The sequence below is a fragment of the Phaeodactylum tricornutum genome, chromosome 6 (assembly GCF_000150955.2).
Source record: "Phaeodactylum tricornutum CCAP 1055/1 chromosome 6, whole genome shotgun sequence".
Classification (NCBI taxonomy): Eukaryota; Bacillariophyta; class Bacillariophyceae; order Surirellales; family Neidiaceae; genus Phaeodactylum; species Phaeodactylum tricornutum.
In genome coordinates this window covers 161,276-179,274 of record NC_011674.1, presented here as the reverse complement: position 1 = coordinate 179,274, position 17,999 = coordinate 161,276, and the positions used below count along the sequence as shown (strand labels likewise).

General features: G+C 50.4%; 7 protein-coding genes across 7 annotated transcripts; 3 read left to right on the top strand and 4 right to left on the bottom strand.

Moving 5' to 3' along the window:
* Positions 1-727: 727 nt before the first annotated feature.
* On the top strand, positions 728-3,628 carry PHATRDRAFT_45091 (predicted protein; the record flags this gene model as incomplete). Its single annotated transcript, XM_002179341.1, has 1 exon — positions 728-3,628. One exon carries the CDS (start codon positions 728-730, stop codon positions 3,530-3,532), a length of 2,805 nt encoding a protein of 934 aa, XP_002179377.1. The 3' UTR covers positions 3,533-3,628.
* Positions 3,629-3,753: 125 nt separating this feature from the next.
* On the bottom strand, positions 3,754-6,126 carry PHATRDRAFT_19586 (predicted protein; the record flags this gene model as incomplete). Its single annotated transcript, XM_002179112.1, has 4 exons — positions 3,754-5,286; positions 5,473-5,733; positions 5,794-5,966; positions 6,009-6,126. 4 exons carry the CDS (start codon positions 6,124-6,126, stop codon positions 3,754-3,756), a joined length of 2,085 nt encoding a protein of 694 aa, XP_002179148.1.
* A 569-nt stretch (positions 6,127-6,695) lies between these two features.
* Positions 6,696-8,345, top strand: PHATRDRAFT_34698 (predicted protein; the record flags this gene model as incomplete). Its single annotated transcript, XM_002179340.1, has 1 exon — positions 6,696-8,345. The coding sequence occupies one exon, from the start codon at positions 6,696-6,698 to the stop codon at positions 8,343-8,345; it is 1,650 nt and encodes a 549-aa protein (XP_002179376.1).
* A 69-nt stretch (positions 8,346-8,414) lies between these two features.
* On the bottom strand, positions 8,415-10,413 carry PHATRDRAFT_55575 (nad-dependent epimerase/dehydratase; the record flags this gene model as incomplete). The annotated part of the gene is made up of 1 exon (XM_002179111.1): positions 8,415-10,413. The coding sequence occupies exon 1, from the start codon at positions 10,331-10,333 to the stop codon at positions 8,552-8,554; it is 1,782 nt and encodes a 593-aa protein (XP_002179147.1). The 5' UTR covers positions 10,334-10,413.
* Positions 10,414-12,185: 1,772 nt separating this feature from the next.
* Positions 12,186-13,724, bottom strand: PHATRDRAFT_45088 (predicted protein; the record flags this gene model as incomplete). The annotated part of the gene is made up of 1 exon (XM_002179110.1): positions 12,186-13,724. Exon 1 carries the CDS (start codon positions 13,659-13,661, stop codon positions 12,186-12,188), a length of 1,476 nt encoding a protein of 491 aa, XP_002179146.1. The 5' UTR covers positions 13,662-13,724.
* Positions 13,725-14,449: 725 nt separating this feature from the next.
* Positions 14,450-15,037, bottom strand: PHATRDRAFT_45087 (predicted protein). Its single transcript, XM_002179109.1, has one exon. The coding sequence runs from the start codon at positions 15,025-15,027 to the stop codon at positions 14,473-14,475; it is 555 nt and encodes a 184-aa protein (XP_002179145.1). The 5' UTR covers positions 15,028-15,037; the 3' UTR covers positions 14,450-14,472.
* Positions 15,038-17,230: 2,193 nt separating this feature from the next.
* PHATRDRAFT_34694 (predicted protein) lies at positions 17,231-17,716 on the top strand (the record flags this gene model as incomplete). Its single annotated transcript, XM_002179339.1, has 1 exon — positions 17,231-17,716. One exon carries the CDS (start codon positions 17,231-17,233, stop codon positions 17,714-17,716), a length of 486 nt encoding a protein of 161 aa, XP_002179375.1.
* Positions 17,717-17,999: the final 283 nt, after the last annotated feature.

Below are 17,999 nucleotides of genomic sequence, written 5' to 3'. Positions count from 1 at the left end.
TCGTGTGCTGGTTGGTTGGTGTACGATTCCGAACAAGATTGTCGCCGAACGGCATCGTGGTGGTTCGACTTTGATTACAGGCAGGGTAGGGTAGTCACGGACGATGACAGTTCCCACTCACGCAGGGTAGTATCCCTACGCGATGTAGAATACTGCTCTGCCCTACCGCGGCCGGGATTCGTCGCGTTTCGATCCTGTTGGAGTTCGGCTGGCCGGCGGCCGCCTCGACTGCAGCGCACGACAGTTACGGCGGATACATAGTGTACCTATACACCTTGCCTACCGTTAACTGTAAATACCTACTGACCAATTTACCTACCTACCTTCCTACCTGTCTATCGAGCGAATTTCATCGACCGGGTTCGCCCCCACCTTCGCACCCCCTTCCAAGTTCGACTCGACAATCACAGCAGTACATCATCGCTACTTTCCGATCCCACCGTTGCGTTCGGATTCGTCCCGAGAGGAGGATTTGCTCTCTTTCGTCGTTTCCAATCCGCACGTGTGTGTCTTGTGTCACACACTCCTTTGGTGGACGGTATTGTTGTGAACACGTCGGTTGACTTGGAGTTGGTGGGGAACACCTTTCGAGTTCGAACACCCGAACATTCCGTGTGCGTGAGGGAGTGGAGATCACCTGGGTTGGGCTGTTGTAGTTGTTGTCGTCGAGAGTAGTGTGAAACGAGTTCTGTCTCTCTCTCTCCCGCAGCATCTATCATCAGGCATTATGTCGTCACTGCGAACCCACGCGACGACTCCTCCGCACGCCATGGACCGTGCCCGCACTCGGCACCGTCGAAGGGACCGCCGGGTTGCGGTCCGACGGAACGAACCCCGACGCGACACCGTTGCGGATCACCACGACCCGTACAGTCCTCCGTACCGACGATGTTCCGACGCGACCCATTCGTCACCATTGCCACGACAATTACCGCGTCGGCGAGACGAATCGTGGTCGAGGGGGGCGTCTGCCACCAGTCCACGACGGGCTCTGGAACGACCTCGCTACCAACGCGGCGGGGACGGGGACTCCCGGTGGACGGTGTCGGCTCGTGCCGCCTCGTCGTCGTCGTCGTCGGGTCGGCCCTGGTCTCCTCCGCGACACCACCGGAATGCCTCACCGGAATCCTTCCGGCGATGCGCACCGGAACGACACGCGGACGTGGTGTCGTCCCCCACGAAGCGAATCCCGGAGGAGTTGTTGCGTATACCAGAGTACCGACGAGAATATCATGGGCGTCGTCGGTATCACCAGCAACCACACGCCGTGGCCGGTGTCGGTGCTCCGACGGCAGAGCCGTCCGCACGGGCACGTCCCGTGCCGGGCTCCATTCCCTCGCCAACACCGCCGCCTCTCTCGAATACCAATATCGGTACGATTAATACTACGACGACGAATACCAAAACCAATACGAAAGCCGGTATCGGTGGTGCTCAAACTGGCACCGGTACCGACTCGGAGACGACCCGGACCCACCACAGTCACGGTGCCACGAACACGGCCACGGCCAGTATCACGGCCGCGACACCGGATTTGACGGAAGCTTCCTTGACGAGTCTGGAATCCAACATTATGACGACGAGTGTAATGACGACTTTTCCCAACCACGACACCACCGTCTCCACGACGTTGCCGTCCCACCGGACGCCAACAACGGTCGATCGGGTCCCCAAGGAAGTCCGCGCGTCCTCCGCCGTCATTCTCCACGACAGTGACGACACGGAATCTCTCGCGGGAGAGCCGCGACCGAATCGGAACAAAAAGACGGGCAACACCAAAGATCCGACGACCCGCGAGGCCGTGCACGTGGGCGCCCGCATTGAAGTCGTTCCGTCCGGAAATGGCGCTGGCGGCCGGGCGACCGTCATCCAGCAACGCGTCTCTTCTTCCGATTCCAGTTGCTACCTCCGTTACGATAATGGGAACCGGGAATGGATTCGGCTCGAGTCGCGTCGCTGGCGATTGCTGGCGGACGACGGTAATTCTCGCCGTGATCACCACAGTGACCGCCCACCGTCACTCGATGCCCATACTTTTCTCGTGAAAACTGCCCTTGTGGCACAAAAGCAACCGCAGCTTTCCGGTACGGAGAACGATCGGCTGTCGGAGAACGAAGAGGAAAAACCATCACGGGTTGACCATTGCACCGCGCCAACGTGCCGTTCGGCAAAGGGATCGACCAGGATTACCCCTGCAATAGGGAATGCCGACCCGTCTGCCTCCCGTACGGTAGACGAATTGGAGACGACCGCCGTTAGGTCCCACGTCGACCCGGCTTGTCTCGAGTCTAATGAGCGAGACGTGAATTCGAAAACGTCCACGTCGTCTCGCTTACTTGAAGCACAGCGACACGCCGATCTGGATCCATTCACGACGCACCAACGCCAATCCGAGACTACGGTAACGGAGTTTGATTTGGGGAATCTAGCAGACGAGAATTGGGTGGCTGCAGGGGCGATTCCTCGTGATAGGGACGACGATTCCGATTCAGACGAGGAAGAAATAATGGAGTGGGCCTCGCGCATGTTTGGTGTTGCTCGACCCCAGCCTACACTCGATCCTTCACCTGCCGCTGCGGAAACAGATGAGAAAGTATTTGATTGGTCCGCTTGGGGAGACGTCCATATACCCATCTCGGAAAAAGTCAAGTTGGGCCGACGCCGTAAATACCAAGAAGTGGTGGACAGCGAGGGGGCATCCCGGAGGCGGGCAAAAAAGTTGAAACGTGCACGCCGCAAGGAAACGCGTCGGATGCAAATGGAGGCGCAAGACGCCCGGATCAGGGCCGAAGATGAGGATCGTCGACGGAAAAAGGAAGAAGCACGGCCTTTGACGACCGCAGAGATTCAAAAGATCCTGGGGGAAGATGACTGTTGCGACGAATCGTCCAATTGGGTACGGCGGTCGGCTCGCCAGCCATCCAAGGCTGCCATTAATTCACCATTGATGAAGGCGCTGGTAGAAAAACTCCGCAACAATGATTCAGACATGGTTGTGCTCAAAATGAAAAAGTACGTGAATGATCCGAATGCGCCACAAGTCGTCATCGATGCGGCCTTGGATGCGTTGGAGGAAAACACGAACTGTGAAGCGCTTTACATTCAGAATTTCAATGAAGGGATGCGGGATGAGCAAGTGCTTCGTTTAATCAAGATTTTGCAGCGACCATCCTGCAAAATTTGGAATCTCAATATCGGAGAAACCTACAAGGTTCGAGCCAAGACGTGGAGACAGTTTGCACAGGGACTAAGGGATACCAAGGTGACTCACATGTACGCGTCAGAGCATACCATTTCGACGGAGCTCAAGGACGAAATTAGATCCACGATTCGGGACAACCGATCCAAGCACAGCATGCATTGTGATCCAGAAAATTTGAATACCATAATTCGCTGCACCCACTGTTGGTGGAACCCAATCAATACTAAATCTCTACGCCCGTACATTAAAAAGCGGGGCTACGAATTTATGCTACAAAACAAGGAGGCTCAAGGGTTGAAGGGAACAATGAACGGGGCAGATCTAAAGTGAGCAAGTGAGTCACCAGTCTGCAGGTATATGTATAAGAACACAAACTTCTGTGTAGTGTACTATGCGTCCATAAAAATAAGGAAATTTTTAAAGGGGATATTTTGAAGAGTCTCCGCAGATTGTTTTCGTTTTTATTTGCACATTCTACTCACATGTCAACATGTACTGAAGGATATCGATATCAAATCGTGTAGTAGCACCAAGAGGCAATGTTACTACCTCTAGTCATCATTGTCTAAAGGCTCAAGGTGATCGTAAACCATGTACGATACGAGCAGCGTGACGAAGCTTAACAGCGACATTGTCCCCATAGAGCGATTCAGCAAATACTGGAGGCCCTCTTCGCCACATGCAGTCAATAAGACATCACCAACGGCACGACCAAGCGTACCAGCCTCAGTAGCTAGCAGTCCGATATTGAAGATTCCTTTGGCCCAAGACTTTGGAATTGTTTTGGACAGAAGGCTCATGTTGGGTCCTTCCAGAGCGTTGGTACTCACAAATATAATAACCGAACCCACTATGTACTGCGCAATACTGTAGTTGTAACTGTACTGGAGAATGATCAAGCATCCAAGTAACATTGTGACTTGTAATCCCATGATCAATTCGCGGTCAAAGTATGATTTAGAGAAGTAGGCCACAACAAAGTTGGCCGGCAGCATGAGTAATCCCAGCGCTGCCATATACACTCCCGAGATATCGCCTCTCCATCCAAAGTAGAACAAAGTCAAGGTCGAAGTCGAACTCAAAAGGCATTCGAGGACTAGTTTGAGTACAAAGTATAGCCAAAAGGTCGTCATGACCGGAATGTTTCTCCACATGGGATTGTCTTGCTGTTGCATACCACCACTATCCCGCAACCTGTTGTTGTCCGACTCGCCATTAGTCAGCAATGGTTTCTTTTCACCCGATTCTGATTTTGGAGAGGCCAAGTGCACTTTCTTATGTGGATCGGAAAAGTACATTATCAAACAGACCAAATAAACTGCCCACGCGACAGCCATGAACCATCCCACACTATTCTCGACTTGCCAATACAAGTTCAGACTACTATCTGATACCGTCAAGTGCAAGAGACTGGCTACCGCTGGCCCAGCTGCCATTCCCAAGGCCCCAGCTGTGACAAATGCCGCACTTGCGGCTGTTCTTTGGGACCTGGAAAACGTATCAGCAATGTACCGACGATTAATGGACCGGGCCGACCCGAATCCATTCAGTAGTCGTCCTAACATTACCAAAGCCAGAGAGTTGTACGGCAGGCCAGTAGCGTATAAGACGTTTCCGATCAAGCTGCAAGACGAAGCAAAGATCAAGGCGGCCTTGTACGAATACGACGTCCACCAACTGTAAAGAACTGTTGATACCAAGGCCGCCACGGGGGTCATTCCGATAATGATTCCACTCAGAGCGGCCGATCCGCCTAGCTTTTCGGCATACGTCCCGGAACTCGGTGCTACAATGTAGTAGTTGGTCATGTACAAAAACGTCGACAGTAAGTTGAGCAAATTGGAAAATTCGGACGGTTTGGTTTGTCCCGCTTTCTCGTCGGTGGTATCATCTTCCTCCTCTTCCTCTCCCATCAGCGATACCTCCGATGACATCATGAGGGAAGCCGCTAGAAACTGGACAAAGTCGCTAGTCTGCTGCAAACGCCTGCGCGCGGCGCGGATTTGAAGCACGATAGCGTCCGTTGGCAAATTGGCGTACGGGTTCTCCCGATTGAGCTGAACCATGGACTTATGATTTGTTTGCTTGATGCTGTGATACTGGTGCAGATTAAGGCGACGAGGGGATGAAGATTCGAGCAAGGAGGCGACCGAAAAATCGGCCAGAAGTGGTGCCGAGGGGCGACGAAAGTGACGGCCCGTGGAGGTGACCGGATTGCCTTCCACAGGTGGTGCCGGTGGTGGTATCGGTAAATCTCCTTGTTGCGTCACTTTGAGTTCCCGGAGCGACGTTTCCAGCACGAGCACAAGTCCGTTGAGGGAATCATCGTTGTCCGCCAACAAGGGTTGAAGCAGAATGCTGGGTTTGCCGCGACGCCCCAGGTAGATAGGCGCGAGCTGCTGATTGGGAAGTTGCTTATCGTGCTTTTTTAATATCTTGCGGATACCGGTCACGTTGAGATCGACGTACTGGATTAGATGTAACAGGTGCAGAGCAATTTCATGATAAAGCGTTTGGAGGGAATCTAAATCCTCATTAAAAGGCGCGGCGATGTTGTTGCTGATCATCAAGGAAGTGGAATCTTGAGATACTGCCGAAGAAGTAGAGGAGGAGATTAATCCGAGATGCTTCCTCCGACAGTCGGCAAGGCTAGCGGCAATCTCTCCTTGTTCTTGGAGAAAGAATAAGAGTATCTTTTCCACTTCGCGGTTCAAAACGTGAATGAACTCAAAGGATCCATCTAGTTGCGTTGCCGTCCCCTGTTCTTCAATAGACTTATTATCTAGTTCCAGAATGTGCTGACGACGCACTTGCTCTTCATCTGGGATGCTCTCCAAAATATCCTTGAGTCTGGCATAATCTAGGTAGTAGTCGGACCACGGTTTGTGCTCCAGAGCCACCAACTTATTGCCAAAGTTCACCATGTTTGTAAAATTGAGCTTTCGCCAAGGAACGGTAACGGCGTCATTCACAATTCAAGAACGCGACTAGAGTTTACGTCGCGTCGTCTCGGCAGTGCCTCTGCGTAAAGTTGCACTACGAGATTCTAAGTCAATATATTCGAGTGTGTTTTGCAACAATCCATAGATGCAAAAAAGTCGGTTTTGCCGATGAAATGGGTATACCTATGCTTTTCACGCTGCTTTCGAAAGCACGGACAAAAAAGACAACCTTGCGTGGACAGAGAATACAGACTTTTCTGTAAGATTCAAAATGGAATCTCGCTTTGGTCTATCAATACCTACCATACTTTGATTCGAAATTTAATCTTTGGAATCAGGAATGTTGTTACCAACGCAGGAAATCCTATCGAACTGGGAAGAATTTGGTAATTTGAACGAAAAACTCACATTGCCTCCTTTTTTATGTTGCTGTTAATTTCGTATTTCGCTGTAAGCAACGCGACTGCACAAACAGCAAAAATCGCCATTTGGAATACAACAATATTTTCGTTGGCTTGTTTCGGCAACGCACTGAGTACTTCCGTCACCATATGAATACCGACCACAGCATCCAAGGGTCGTTGCGCCCTTCCCATTCGCAGCGGAGGATGAATGTACAGTCTCCCCGGGCAACGAACCAGCGAAATCTCGGTATTGGTTCCTCCTCAAACAATGAAAAAGTCGACGTTGGCGCGAAAATCTCTGTTGTGAATACTCGCGTCAAAGCCAATGATTCGTTGGCTGTCCCCTTCCCTACTTCTTCTTTGGTCGACATTGTGCATAAGCCACACAATTCCGAGACCGTTGTAGAGTGCCGCGGTGGTCTCACTGATAAAAAACCTGACTCGCAGAATGCCTACAGTGAACGCCAAGCGATGACGAACGATGAATACCACGCCCAATCCAGTCAACGCAGCCCGGCTGCTATTCCAGCACATCAGAGTATCGCGGGTACGCACACAGCTGAAAATTCGGTTTCCAAGCATCCGGGGTTGAATCATCTTGCTCCTTATTCCGCCGTCCCCGCTCCCACTCCTCCGGCAACGCCAACTCGTCCAGCTACGGGCCTGTTCCGTCCGCACGCACGTGGCAAACAGTTCACTCCTGATGGCTTGCGTATCTTACACGCACAAAATGGCACGCCAACGAAAGTATGCAGTCCTCGCGGTGGCTTTCAATTCAAGCCCGATGAGCGCGCGGATCGTTGCATTACGCGTGCTAGCCGTGCGCTCTATCTCAAGCAAGTACAAGAGGAACGCCCGATGATAGAGTCATCGACCCCACAAAGTTCCCAACATGTCTTCGAGCCGCCATCTTCCCAAACGATCGATTCCGTTTCGAACGAGATGAAAGCATCCGCGCTTTGCACCGGTATAGCATCCTCGATCACTGCCGAAGCCCGGATCGAAAAACCAGCGTCAAATTTTGATCAAATATGTCCACTGGTAAATTCGGCTTCATCAAATTCTGTGATGAACAAGATGCCTGGTGCTGGTATTTTGTCATCTGATTCGCTGGTCAACTCATCCCCATGGTGCTTTGTCTCTGCTAAGTCGGGAATCAATTCTTCTCAGAACGAGCCCAAAGCCAAGCCAAGCAATCCATTCTGGAGTACAGCTCCCTTTTGTGGGTTTCCCAATCCACAGGAAATGAGCCGTTATCGCATTACTACGATGGCGGACGATCAGTTCCGTTCTGGAAACGCTGCTTTTCCAATCGAATTTGGATGTGATCGACAAGATCTCGTTTCCACCACCAAGGCGGAACCATCTGCTTCCCTGGAGAAAAAGGGGTGCAAACGTAAGCGTCAGGTCATGTCGCCTAAGAAAACAGTCTCGGTCAAGACCGGCAAATCTGACGCTGTATACGTGCGACACACGAATATGGACGTTCTCCTAGGTCGTGGCGGCACTACCAACGTTCACGTCGGAAATCAGCGCTTTTTGTCGGCTCGCGATGTGACACGCCCGCGCTACCAACGTATGAAGAGGACCGACAAGGCGCTCGTTGCTCAGGAGTTGGTCGACACGGTGCACGCTTGGGGAGGTCGGTTCCTAAAAAAAGCGAGGGCACAGCAATCCGATTTGTGGGTCGAAGTCGACATTGCTTCGGCTAGGAGAAAGGCGTCTCAAGCTCTTCGTGAAAAGATCCTTGAAAAGATCACTATAACACAACGCAAACCACAGCAAGAAAATACTTGATGGCACTTAGGTAGAAAGCCAATGTACGCTGTAAATCATTGCCAGAACTTAAATTCAAGACGTAAGAATACAGAAGTTCCAATTTGTGTCTATACTCCGTTGGCAATGCATTTGAAAAGCGTTAAAGTGGGGGGAGTATACAATAGATTTTGACGATATAGATGGAGTACGCTTTCCAATATCCATGAGTCATTAATACAGATCACTCATGCTCGGTGCAGAGATTGCCCAGTGTTCCGACAAATTCGTACCCGATGTCCCAAGAAGATGCGGCAAGTAACAAGAAATCCAATGATAAGCCACTGCACGTAAGCCATATCGAGAGCCACGATGCCTATCTTTTCCGCATTACTTTGGATGACGGTCTTGAGTTGCTGGTTCACAACCGAAAAGTCAAAGATTGAGGTAGAATCTACTTCCGTGGGTTTATACGTTGCGCCGTCGATTGAGCCACCAAAGGCGTAACCAATATTTGTATCAGGGTCTATCGCACCTGGCGGCACAACGTATCCCCCAGCTAGCGGGTATTTCTTCTTCTCGGGCGGCATGACTCCGCCCGGTGGCATCATGTATCCGGAAAAATTGGCTGGATAATTTCGAATGGGAGCCTTATTTGCCGGAGCCTTGCCCTTCGCTTTCCCTTTTGACGGCTTACTAGCCGTCTTCGGAGAGGAACGCTTTGTCTCCTTCTTCACGCTTTGTTGTGGAACGTACGTTTTCGAGAACCATTCCACCGTTAGACGAATACCTTCCTCAAAAGAAACCTTTGGCTTGTATCCGAGAAAGTGCTCTGCTTTGCGCACATCGGCACAGGTGTAAGGCACGTCACCGGCTTGATCAGGTAGATACTGAATGGTGGCATTCTTCCCAGTATATTTTTGCACCAGCTTAATAAACTCAATAAGCTTCGTTCCTGATCCTTTGCCGAGATTGAGAATCTGATAATCGTAGGGACGATCAATGGCGCGCACGACTCCATCGACAATATCCGAAATATAAGTATAGTCCCGACTACTGCTACCGTCGCCAAATTGCTGGAGCGGCAAGCCGCGCGAGACGCGGTCCACAAATTTGAACGGTGCCATGTCGGGACGTCCCCGTGGGCCGTAGACGGTAAAAAATCGTAACGCCGTCACAGGTAGACCGTAGAGATGGTGGTACGTGTAGGCCATGAGTTCGCACGATTTCTTCGTCGCAGCGTACGGGGATATGGGTCGGTCAACGCGTTCGTCTTCCGAAAACAGTGTCGATTGCGACCCTCCGTAAACGGAACTGGAACTTGCAAAGACAAAGTTCTGAATATTGTAGATCCGACTCAGTTCAAGTAATCGCATCGTACCGACAATATTGGAGTTTAGGTAAACATAGGGGTTCTGTATTGAGGGCCGCACACCAGCGCGTGCCGCCAAATGACAGACCCATTCAGGCTTTTCTCGGGCAAAGACACGACTGATAAAAGATGCGTTGGCCAGGTCGCCTCGATAAATTCGGAGACGGGCGGATCCGAAAGTTTCCTGCAGCAACTGTAGATTGGACTCTTTGATGCGCACGTCATAGTAGTCGTTGACTTCGTCCACCAAAATAACCGTGTCGCCTCGGGCCAAGAGCCCTTCGGCTACGTGACTCCCAATGAACCCCGCGGCACCGGTCAAGAGCACCGTTTTGGTTCCATTGTGTGGAGCTACCTTTGGAATGCGTTCCCAATCACTCGGAGCGGCGACCAAATTTGTTCTTGTTGTCGCTCGGGTGGGTGTTGGCCGGATTTGAGCAGCCACCAATGTTTTGTCCGCGTCTTTTGTCGAGATGCGACGGTGTTTGACGGAACGCGTTTGGTACCACTCCCGGGTTTTGGCCAAACCTTCCTTCCAGGACGTGTGCGGTTGATATCCTAGCAGGTGCTGTGCCTTGGAAATGCTGGCACAGCACGGTCCGGGGGAAGAACCATGGTCGTTGATCACGTCGGGCTCATCGTCAAACACAGACTCCATGCGTTTGGCAAGTTCCGTCACCGGTGTGGCCCGGCCACTACCTAAATTGATTATTGCATATCCGTGTGGCTGTTCCAAGGCACGCACTACTCCGTTTGCGATATCACCAACGTAGGATATGTCGACTACTTGGTCGATCGTCGAGTCGCTGGTGACTAGACGACGGCTCTCCTTCAACGCTGATTTGCGGATTTGGCCGGGTCCGTAGGAGGGAAACAAGCGCAGCGCGGTGACGGGCAGTCCGTACAAGCTGTGGTAGGTGTAGGCGATGAGTTCCGTCATACGTGTGGTGGCGGCGCGGAACGAAAGTGGCCGATCCAGGACGGAACCAGCACTAGCCGCCACACGAGTGTCATTGCGAAGGGTCCCCGCGACGGCATCTTCCTGCCAAAAGACGGTGGCGTTGGTCTGCGCAGCCTCTTCCTCGAGCTCTTGGTAAACCACGTGACCGCCAGTCGTGGCGAGTACGAAATTGGAAACGTTGTAGTCTTTGCTAAATTCTAGCATACGCAGGGTGCTGTGCACTTGCTGGCGAACAAGTAGCGCAGGAGTTGCGTTGGACGACGCCCCGACGACGTGACAGACCCAACGGGGTCGGGCAGTGGCGAACACGTAAGGAAGCAACGTCGCGTTGCCGATGAGATCGCCGCGGACGAATGTTACTCGATGACGATGATCGTCCACGAGTGTGTCCCACAGCGCGCTCGGCTCGTAGGCCTCGTCTGTGAGCGCTGTACCAACATCATCGTCGGCGCGCTGTTGGTGCTGTAGGACGACGACGCGATAGTCCGGTCCTTCCCGGGGTGCAAGCAGGGTGCGGGCAATGTGCCCTGCAATCCAGTCGGCTTCGCGATCCGCACCCAACGGCGCAGTTAGTAAAACAGTAATTGGTGGAGCAAACGTTGTTGTATTGGAAGCCTCGATTGCTGGTACGGGGGTCAATGAGAGGAGGAGACACAACAGTAGCCCAAGGCTATGCCAACATCGAGGGGTTCTCGTCTCGTGCTGTGAAATTCCACGGACTCGTACCCTTCTCCGTTGAGTAAGTGAAGCGTCCACATACGTAACAGCAGCTGAAGTACAACTATTCATGATGACAACACTGTCAATGAGGCTGTATGCAAAAACCTTTTGCCCGAAAAGCAAAGGCCGACTCGTATAGACTTTGATAACGTGTTGGAGAGGAGAGGCGTTTCAAATGTAAGGAGTTCTCGATACTTGGCCCTTAAAGTCGGAAACAATCCGTTCTGGAAGAGATTTGGTGGCAAAGGCGGGAGTCCTGATGAAAGGCAATCCACCCAACGAGAGCATACGACGGATGTAGAGATCGATGGACTGTGAATGAATGCAGGAACAGTCGCAATGAACAAAGGCAAGTAATCGGAAGCACTGGAAGCACCGACAAGAACCAAATTTTTTTATGTAATTTTTTACAAACGGCGTGCGGCAGGAGGTGTCTACTGTTAAGGAACGGTTGCTTCCAATACAGTCTGGCTTGACCGACGAGCGACGAATTTTATGTAAATGCATGTCCGGCGCGAATCGCTGGCCCGGAGTTCTCACGCATGCGCCTTGCGTGACATTTTGAGAAATCTAGATCCGTTTGAATTTAGAGTAGCACGAGCGAAGGCAAGACCACAGAGGCTGGGATTTCTTTACTGTTCCTGCGACCAATAGAACTAGGTAGGGACGAAGTCTAAAACAGTCCCTGCAAGCACATTGACTGCGAATGTTTACCGCTCCTAGCTAGTTGAGCTCTGTTGCTCTTACTGCAGTGGACCAGTCATGTATGCGTCTCTCTGTCTATCGCTGTTGATTAAAACACATGTCTGTCAGCGCTATCCGCATTCGACTACAGTTCGTCAGGTTTTACGGTCGATGGATATAGGTCCGATTTTATAGAGTTGCTCTCGTTTCTGGGGAGAATATCCTTCGTTGGCAGAGGCTGTCCAGTTTCTTGCAAGACCCGTCGCAACTGTGAGTGAGATCCAACCGTCTGCGGTAAATTCAATCGCAAAACCGTACCCACGTCCAGGTCCGCGGTCGCAATCAACTCTAATACGAGACCGGCGTTGCCGTCAAGTAGCTGAAATTTCGACGTGTTGGTCCCGGACGACCCGCTCCATCCGTACCGTGCTGAGCGAATGACCAAACGGCAGTTGGCGGTCCCACCAATGCTGGACTCCCTGTAACCGTCCCGTGTACCCACACGATTCACCATGGCCAGGGACCCAGCCGCAGCCAGAATCGCTACATCCTCCACGCGGGACCATCGATCCGTGCGCTTCCATTCCGACAAAGCTCCCTGGTACTGTACCGCGTAGGAACCCAGCGAATCGTCCCCGTGCCGTAGTTGTCGCAAGGTTTCCTGGTGGTCCGGGGTCAGATCGTCCCAAAAAAAGACGAGCGTAGCCAGAGCAGTATTTTCCAAATCATGATATTTTCGCGACAAGACCAGTGCCGGTGTTATTTCGATGCGCTCTCCGACCCGGACGGCTGATTTGGTCACTACGTGGTCGAGCGGCGCATCCGTCGGAGCCAGTTGGTGGTGCAAGGTTCGCCATTGCGACGGCAGAAAATCGGGCCACAGCGGTGACAATCGTTCCGCGAAGGTAGGTTGTCCCATACCGGCATAAATTTTCGAGCAGTACAGCTGCTTGACGCTTGCCAGTTCGGACTGTTCGATGGTTGATTGTGCCGGACTAACGCTTTGCAGTATCAAGTTCCGATCGGCGAACCAGCGTTGACCTCCGTCGCTATATTGTTCTCCGTAATTGGAAAAGAGCTCTTCGCCAGCTCGTATCGCTCGTTTCGCCACAAACCCGACAGCGTTGGCAGATTCTAGTTGCGAGGCCGTCGGCTCGCGACCAAAGGTCGTGTACACAACGTTGGGAGGAGGGGTCCCTCCGTGGTTATAAAACATGGTACCACCCAGCACCATATTGGCTAGCATGTGCACATGACTACCGCTTTCTTTGCCAGGACTGGCGTCACTTTCCAACCGCATGTATCCGTAAATAAAGTCGTCGAGAACGCTATTTCGGACAGCGGGTGTTTCGTACTCCAAAGGTAAAAAAAGTGGGGCCATCTCGACGATTTCGTTCGCGACGAAATCGCGCCCCGCAAAGACGGCCCAGCCACCACCCTCCCATCGGGCGGGTGCTAGAAAGATGTGACAGTCGCGCCACGACGGCACCTTTCCAATGGTCGTCCCCTCGTTGGATGCCCGGGGGACCTCAACGCCGGCGCAATAGCGCGTCAGAATGTTCGCCACAACCAGTACCATTAACCCACGGGTCGCAGGCACCACCAAAGCGCGCATCGTCATGGTAGAGAGATGTAGCAATGGAACCGCGATTGATTTCCAATTGGTGGTGCAATGTCAAACTGGAGAAGAGTCTGGAGAAGACATCTATTGGACGGATGTAGTCCATGTCTGATTTTATTACAGATCGAGCTTCCGGGTTCAAATTGAAATGGGAACATCGGGTTGCCGGGAGAACGTATATTGGTGGTCATACTGTCACGAGTCAGGTTTCGAGAAGCATTCCCGCGGATCCGAAGCAGAACGCTTCGCACGATAGTATCGAAGCCGTCAGATCTTCGATCGCGCCAAACCATGAGGGTCAATCGTACAACGGGTAGAAAATCGGTCCCACGTAATTTGGCTTTTTTGAGTGTCCCTACTAGATTCGAAATGTGTACATTCGGAAGGGCGTTATCCGAATGAATAAGATCGAATCGGTCTAATAGAGCTGGATAACCATTGATCCTGATTGTTTCGGTTAGCGTTCTGTAACAAGATGCTTCCGCAAATGACCGTTCCTATTACTGGATTCGCGAATGGTTTTCAAGACGAGCTGAACACCTGTAATTATACGGATCTTACGTGGAGGAGACTCCTACCAATCCCTTTCGTGTAACCCCAAAATCGTCCGACAGTTTCGAACAACCGAACAGCATCGCCGGTAACCTATGCCACCAAGCCATTGTGCAATCATCACCTTCATGATGTGGAACTGCGATCCACCCTTTTCTATCTCAAGAGATGACTAATGTAAAGAAAAAATTATCATGGATTAAAGTAAAAGCGCGGACCTCTGAATAAAAGTAAAACGTGGCACCAGCTGCTTGTGAAATTAAGCAATTTGAGAATCTCTTCGTTTTTGTAGATGTTTGACGAGTTCTTCTGCAATTTCTAGCCCACCGTCCCAGGCGTCATCATCCTCGTCGTCACTAAACGATAATGGTATCTCCGATATTGTCTTCATTTGGCCTTCATTTTTGTCTTTATCCAGAAAATCCAGGGAAAGCAATGAAGGACTCATGGCCATGAGCATTTGTGGAGTCTTCGAATTGCGGCGCTGGAACCGTCGTCTTTTGGGCTCTGGCTCTACCAAGTCTTCGTCGTATCCGTAATCGCTTTCAAAGCAGACTTCCCTTTTCTGCCGTCGCAGTGATTTTCGTTTTTCATAGTCTAATACGAACGCCGCGTGTGCAGCCTTTAGACTTGCATGGTTCGACACCATGTGATTCAGGCAGTTGGTAGGCAAAAATGGCCTGGCAACGTACAGCTGATCCTGTGCCTTGTTCAGAGAGACTTCCGCCTGCGCCTTGGACGAATGTATACGTGATGACAGCGAAGATAGAGATTCAGAGACCGATATTGACTGTGAAGGGCTGGAAGTCGTCATCGTTGGTGTCTAATATTAGTGGCAAGCTGGTGAGGACTTCGCGTGTTTGCTTTCTGGCGAAGACCGTTTCTGTAATTGTGTGTGCGGGATGATTCGGATAGAAAAATGATTCCTCTGGTCTTGAGCGATGTCTAGCCTACCTAGTTGTACGTAAACAAACGTACCACTGAACGTGCCCTTTGATGAGGCATTTTAGCGGGATCGAAAAGCTAAGATTATCAACAGGGCCTCCGTCGTTTACACGTCACGAACGACTAATTCAGATAGAGATACATGTACTGGTCCTACGAAATTTCTTTGAACAGGCTGTAGCAACTGTAAATATACTATAATTGCCTGAAGTTCAGAACCACGTGGCGTCGTGTTTCGAACGAGGCTCGAACAGAAAGGTCTTCTTAGACGTTACGGTCGAGCACTTGTGTATTGTAAACAATCCTTGAAGAAAGTTGGTTTACGAAACTGTAAATACCATTTGTTTCAATCCTATAGTATTCCAAACAAAGTAAAGAGGTATATTAGGAGAAATACGATTACGAACGTAAGATTTTTCCACTACTGAAGGTAGTATGAAACTACGATCATTTACAGTCAAGGTGCCAACTTTAACAGACTTTGAAATGACTCCTAAGGCATCACGGGTCTGGTCCGCTTATTTATAACAAATAGCGATGATTCCCACTATATGTTCCATGAAACGCAAGACGACCGATTCCTCTTTTTCTCATCATAGAACAAGTAGGTATTTGTTTCGATTGACAGTGGTGTGGCTATGTGTGATGCAAGTCGACCAGGACCCTCCTAAGCCATCACGGGTCTGGTCCCCTTATTTATAACAAAAAGCGATGATTCCCACTATATTGTTAATGAAATGCACGAAGACGACCGATTCCTTTTTTTCTCATCAGAAAACTAGTAGGTATTTGTTTCGATTGACGGTGGTGTGGCTATGCGTGACGTAAGTCGAACATGACTACTATTAATTGCAAGTCATTTTTGCCAACATTTTGATATGTCCAAGTGGCTTTTCTGTTAGCTTGAAAGTGTAACAAAATAAGTATGACCTTCGCTGAGAATACACATATAAGTTTTTCGATTACTACATCCTTCACAGTCAGTGCGATTTGCATTAATGTAAAAAGTAATGTGGAGCTTTTTTTTTAAGCCAAACAACATTCAATCAAGAGCCAGAACAAGCTCAAGCAGTCAGATAATCTGACAAAAAGTACAGCTCTGCAAGCAACAAAATTGAAGCAGAAGGTGTTGCCAGCGGTTGTAATCAGAATAAAAATGTATAAAAAGATAACAATCTATTTGTTGTCGAAGTATGTGTGGGCGGGCTCCAAATCCATGCATCTACCAAGCAATTAATTCATGGAGAGAAATGTGTCCCCAAACAAATTATTCTACTGTTCTTTTTGTCATGGTCTCTGTTGATGTAACTACCCATTCCACGGCCGCATTAGAAATCGAGTTCTCCTCGCTTTAAAAAGGGGATGGGCAAACCGAAATAGTTTGTAATCTTCATTCTTTTGCCATGAGTTGAAAGTTTCGTACTCTGTCAATAACGATAAAGTAGCGGGTACGGGTTTTTCAAAAAAAAAACCTGTTTCTCGATTGGACTCCCAAGGCTTTGCTGGTATATCAGTCTAGAAGAGCCTTTTTGGAAATCAGTTGAATAAGAGTTAGCAAACAAAATGATCGTGTTCGTTTAGCATAAGTAGGCAGGATACATGTCGAAGTCAGAAAAATAGTTGGCCATAGCATTTTCTCTCTCGTAACTTGAAGTTCCCAACACAATTCTCATCGAATTAAGTATTTCTTCGTGGTAACGCCCGACAAACGGCTTTGATAGTGGTTTAGATGGAGTCGTTACCACTGTGCCGTATAGTTGCGACATTCAATGCTACCAATCAACCTAAGGAATATGTCACGAAAAAGACCCACGAGGATACGAGGCATTTCAAGTTTCATTACGTTCGGGAAGCATCGAAATCGGCGTCGGCATGAGACTTTCCACTGCCACACTGTGCACACAAATCCAAAAACTGCCCGATTGGAAAAAGACAGCCCCGCGGCTCCCCAGACAAGCCTTCAACATCACGTGATGAGTTCCGACTCCGTGTCCTTTGCCGCATTGGCAACAACTCTCTCTCGACCAGACATATTTCACAAATCGCTCACAAAGACGTGTGTTCCTCCTACCATGCCCATGCGTAAAATTGACGGCGACGAGTTCGTTCGCCGAGCCCCATTGCGCGACGCGAGCTTTGATCGACAAGCTCCGCTACGCAACAACAGTCTCACGCAGATGCTGCAGCAAGGTCGTAGACTGCAAGAAGAAAGACAGAATCAGGAAAAGGAAGAGACCCCGTCTAGAGGCGGCAGCGTCTCGTTCGAAGTTGACTACGGCTACGATGTTGATGTGGTGGAACCGCGAACCAAGAAGCGACGGTTTGAACGGCGAAACTCAAAAACACCTGCAATGCTTCTCGCTATGAGTACAGCTGCCTCTGCTTTGCCTCAGCTCGACTTTCTCGATGAAGACAATGACGACCTAAACGAAGCGAGCAAGCCCCAGTTCTCGTACGTTGATGATGACGATGACGAAAGCACGTGGGGTGGTGGCCTCGACATCGCCGAGCAGTTGGTATCCCAGCTCAAGCAGCGTCGAAGCCGCATGCGCCTTTGAGCATCTTGCTTTATCTATACTGCTACACTTTGAAATACAAGTCGATTTTCCATAGAAAAAAACTGAATATAAACTCGATTTACCAATAACTTTTTCCCACCGTTTCGCAGGAGCTACTGTTGGTTCTCGTGGCCGCGAGAAGGTTCGTAAGCAGTGGGTTTGAGCTTCGTACTGCAGATCCGGCCGGCGTTGGGCGACGTAGGAGCGTAGAGTGAGACAGGGCCCCCCACGCTCTAACCTTGGAGGTACGAAACGACGCTCAGGACCGTTTCATCCGGTCGTG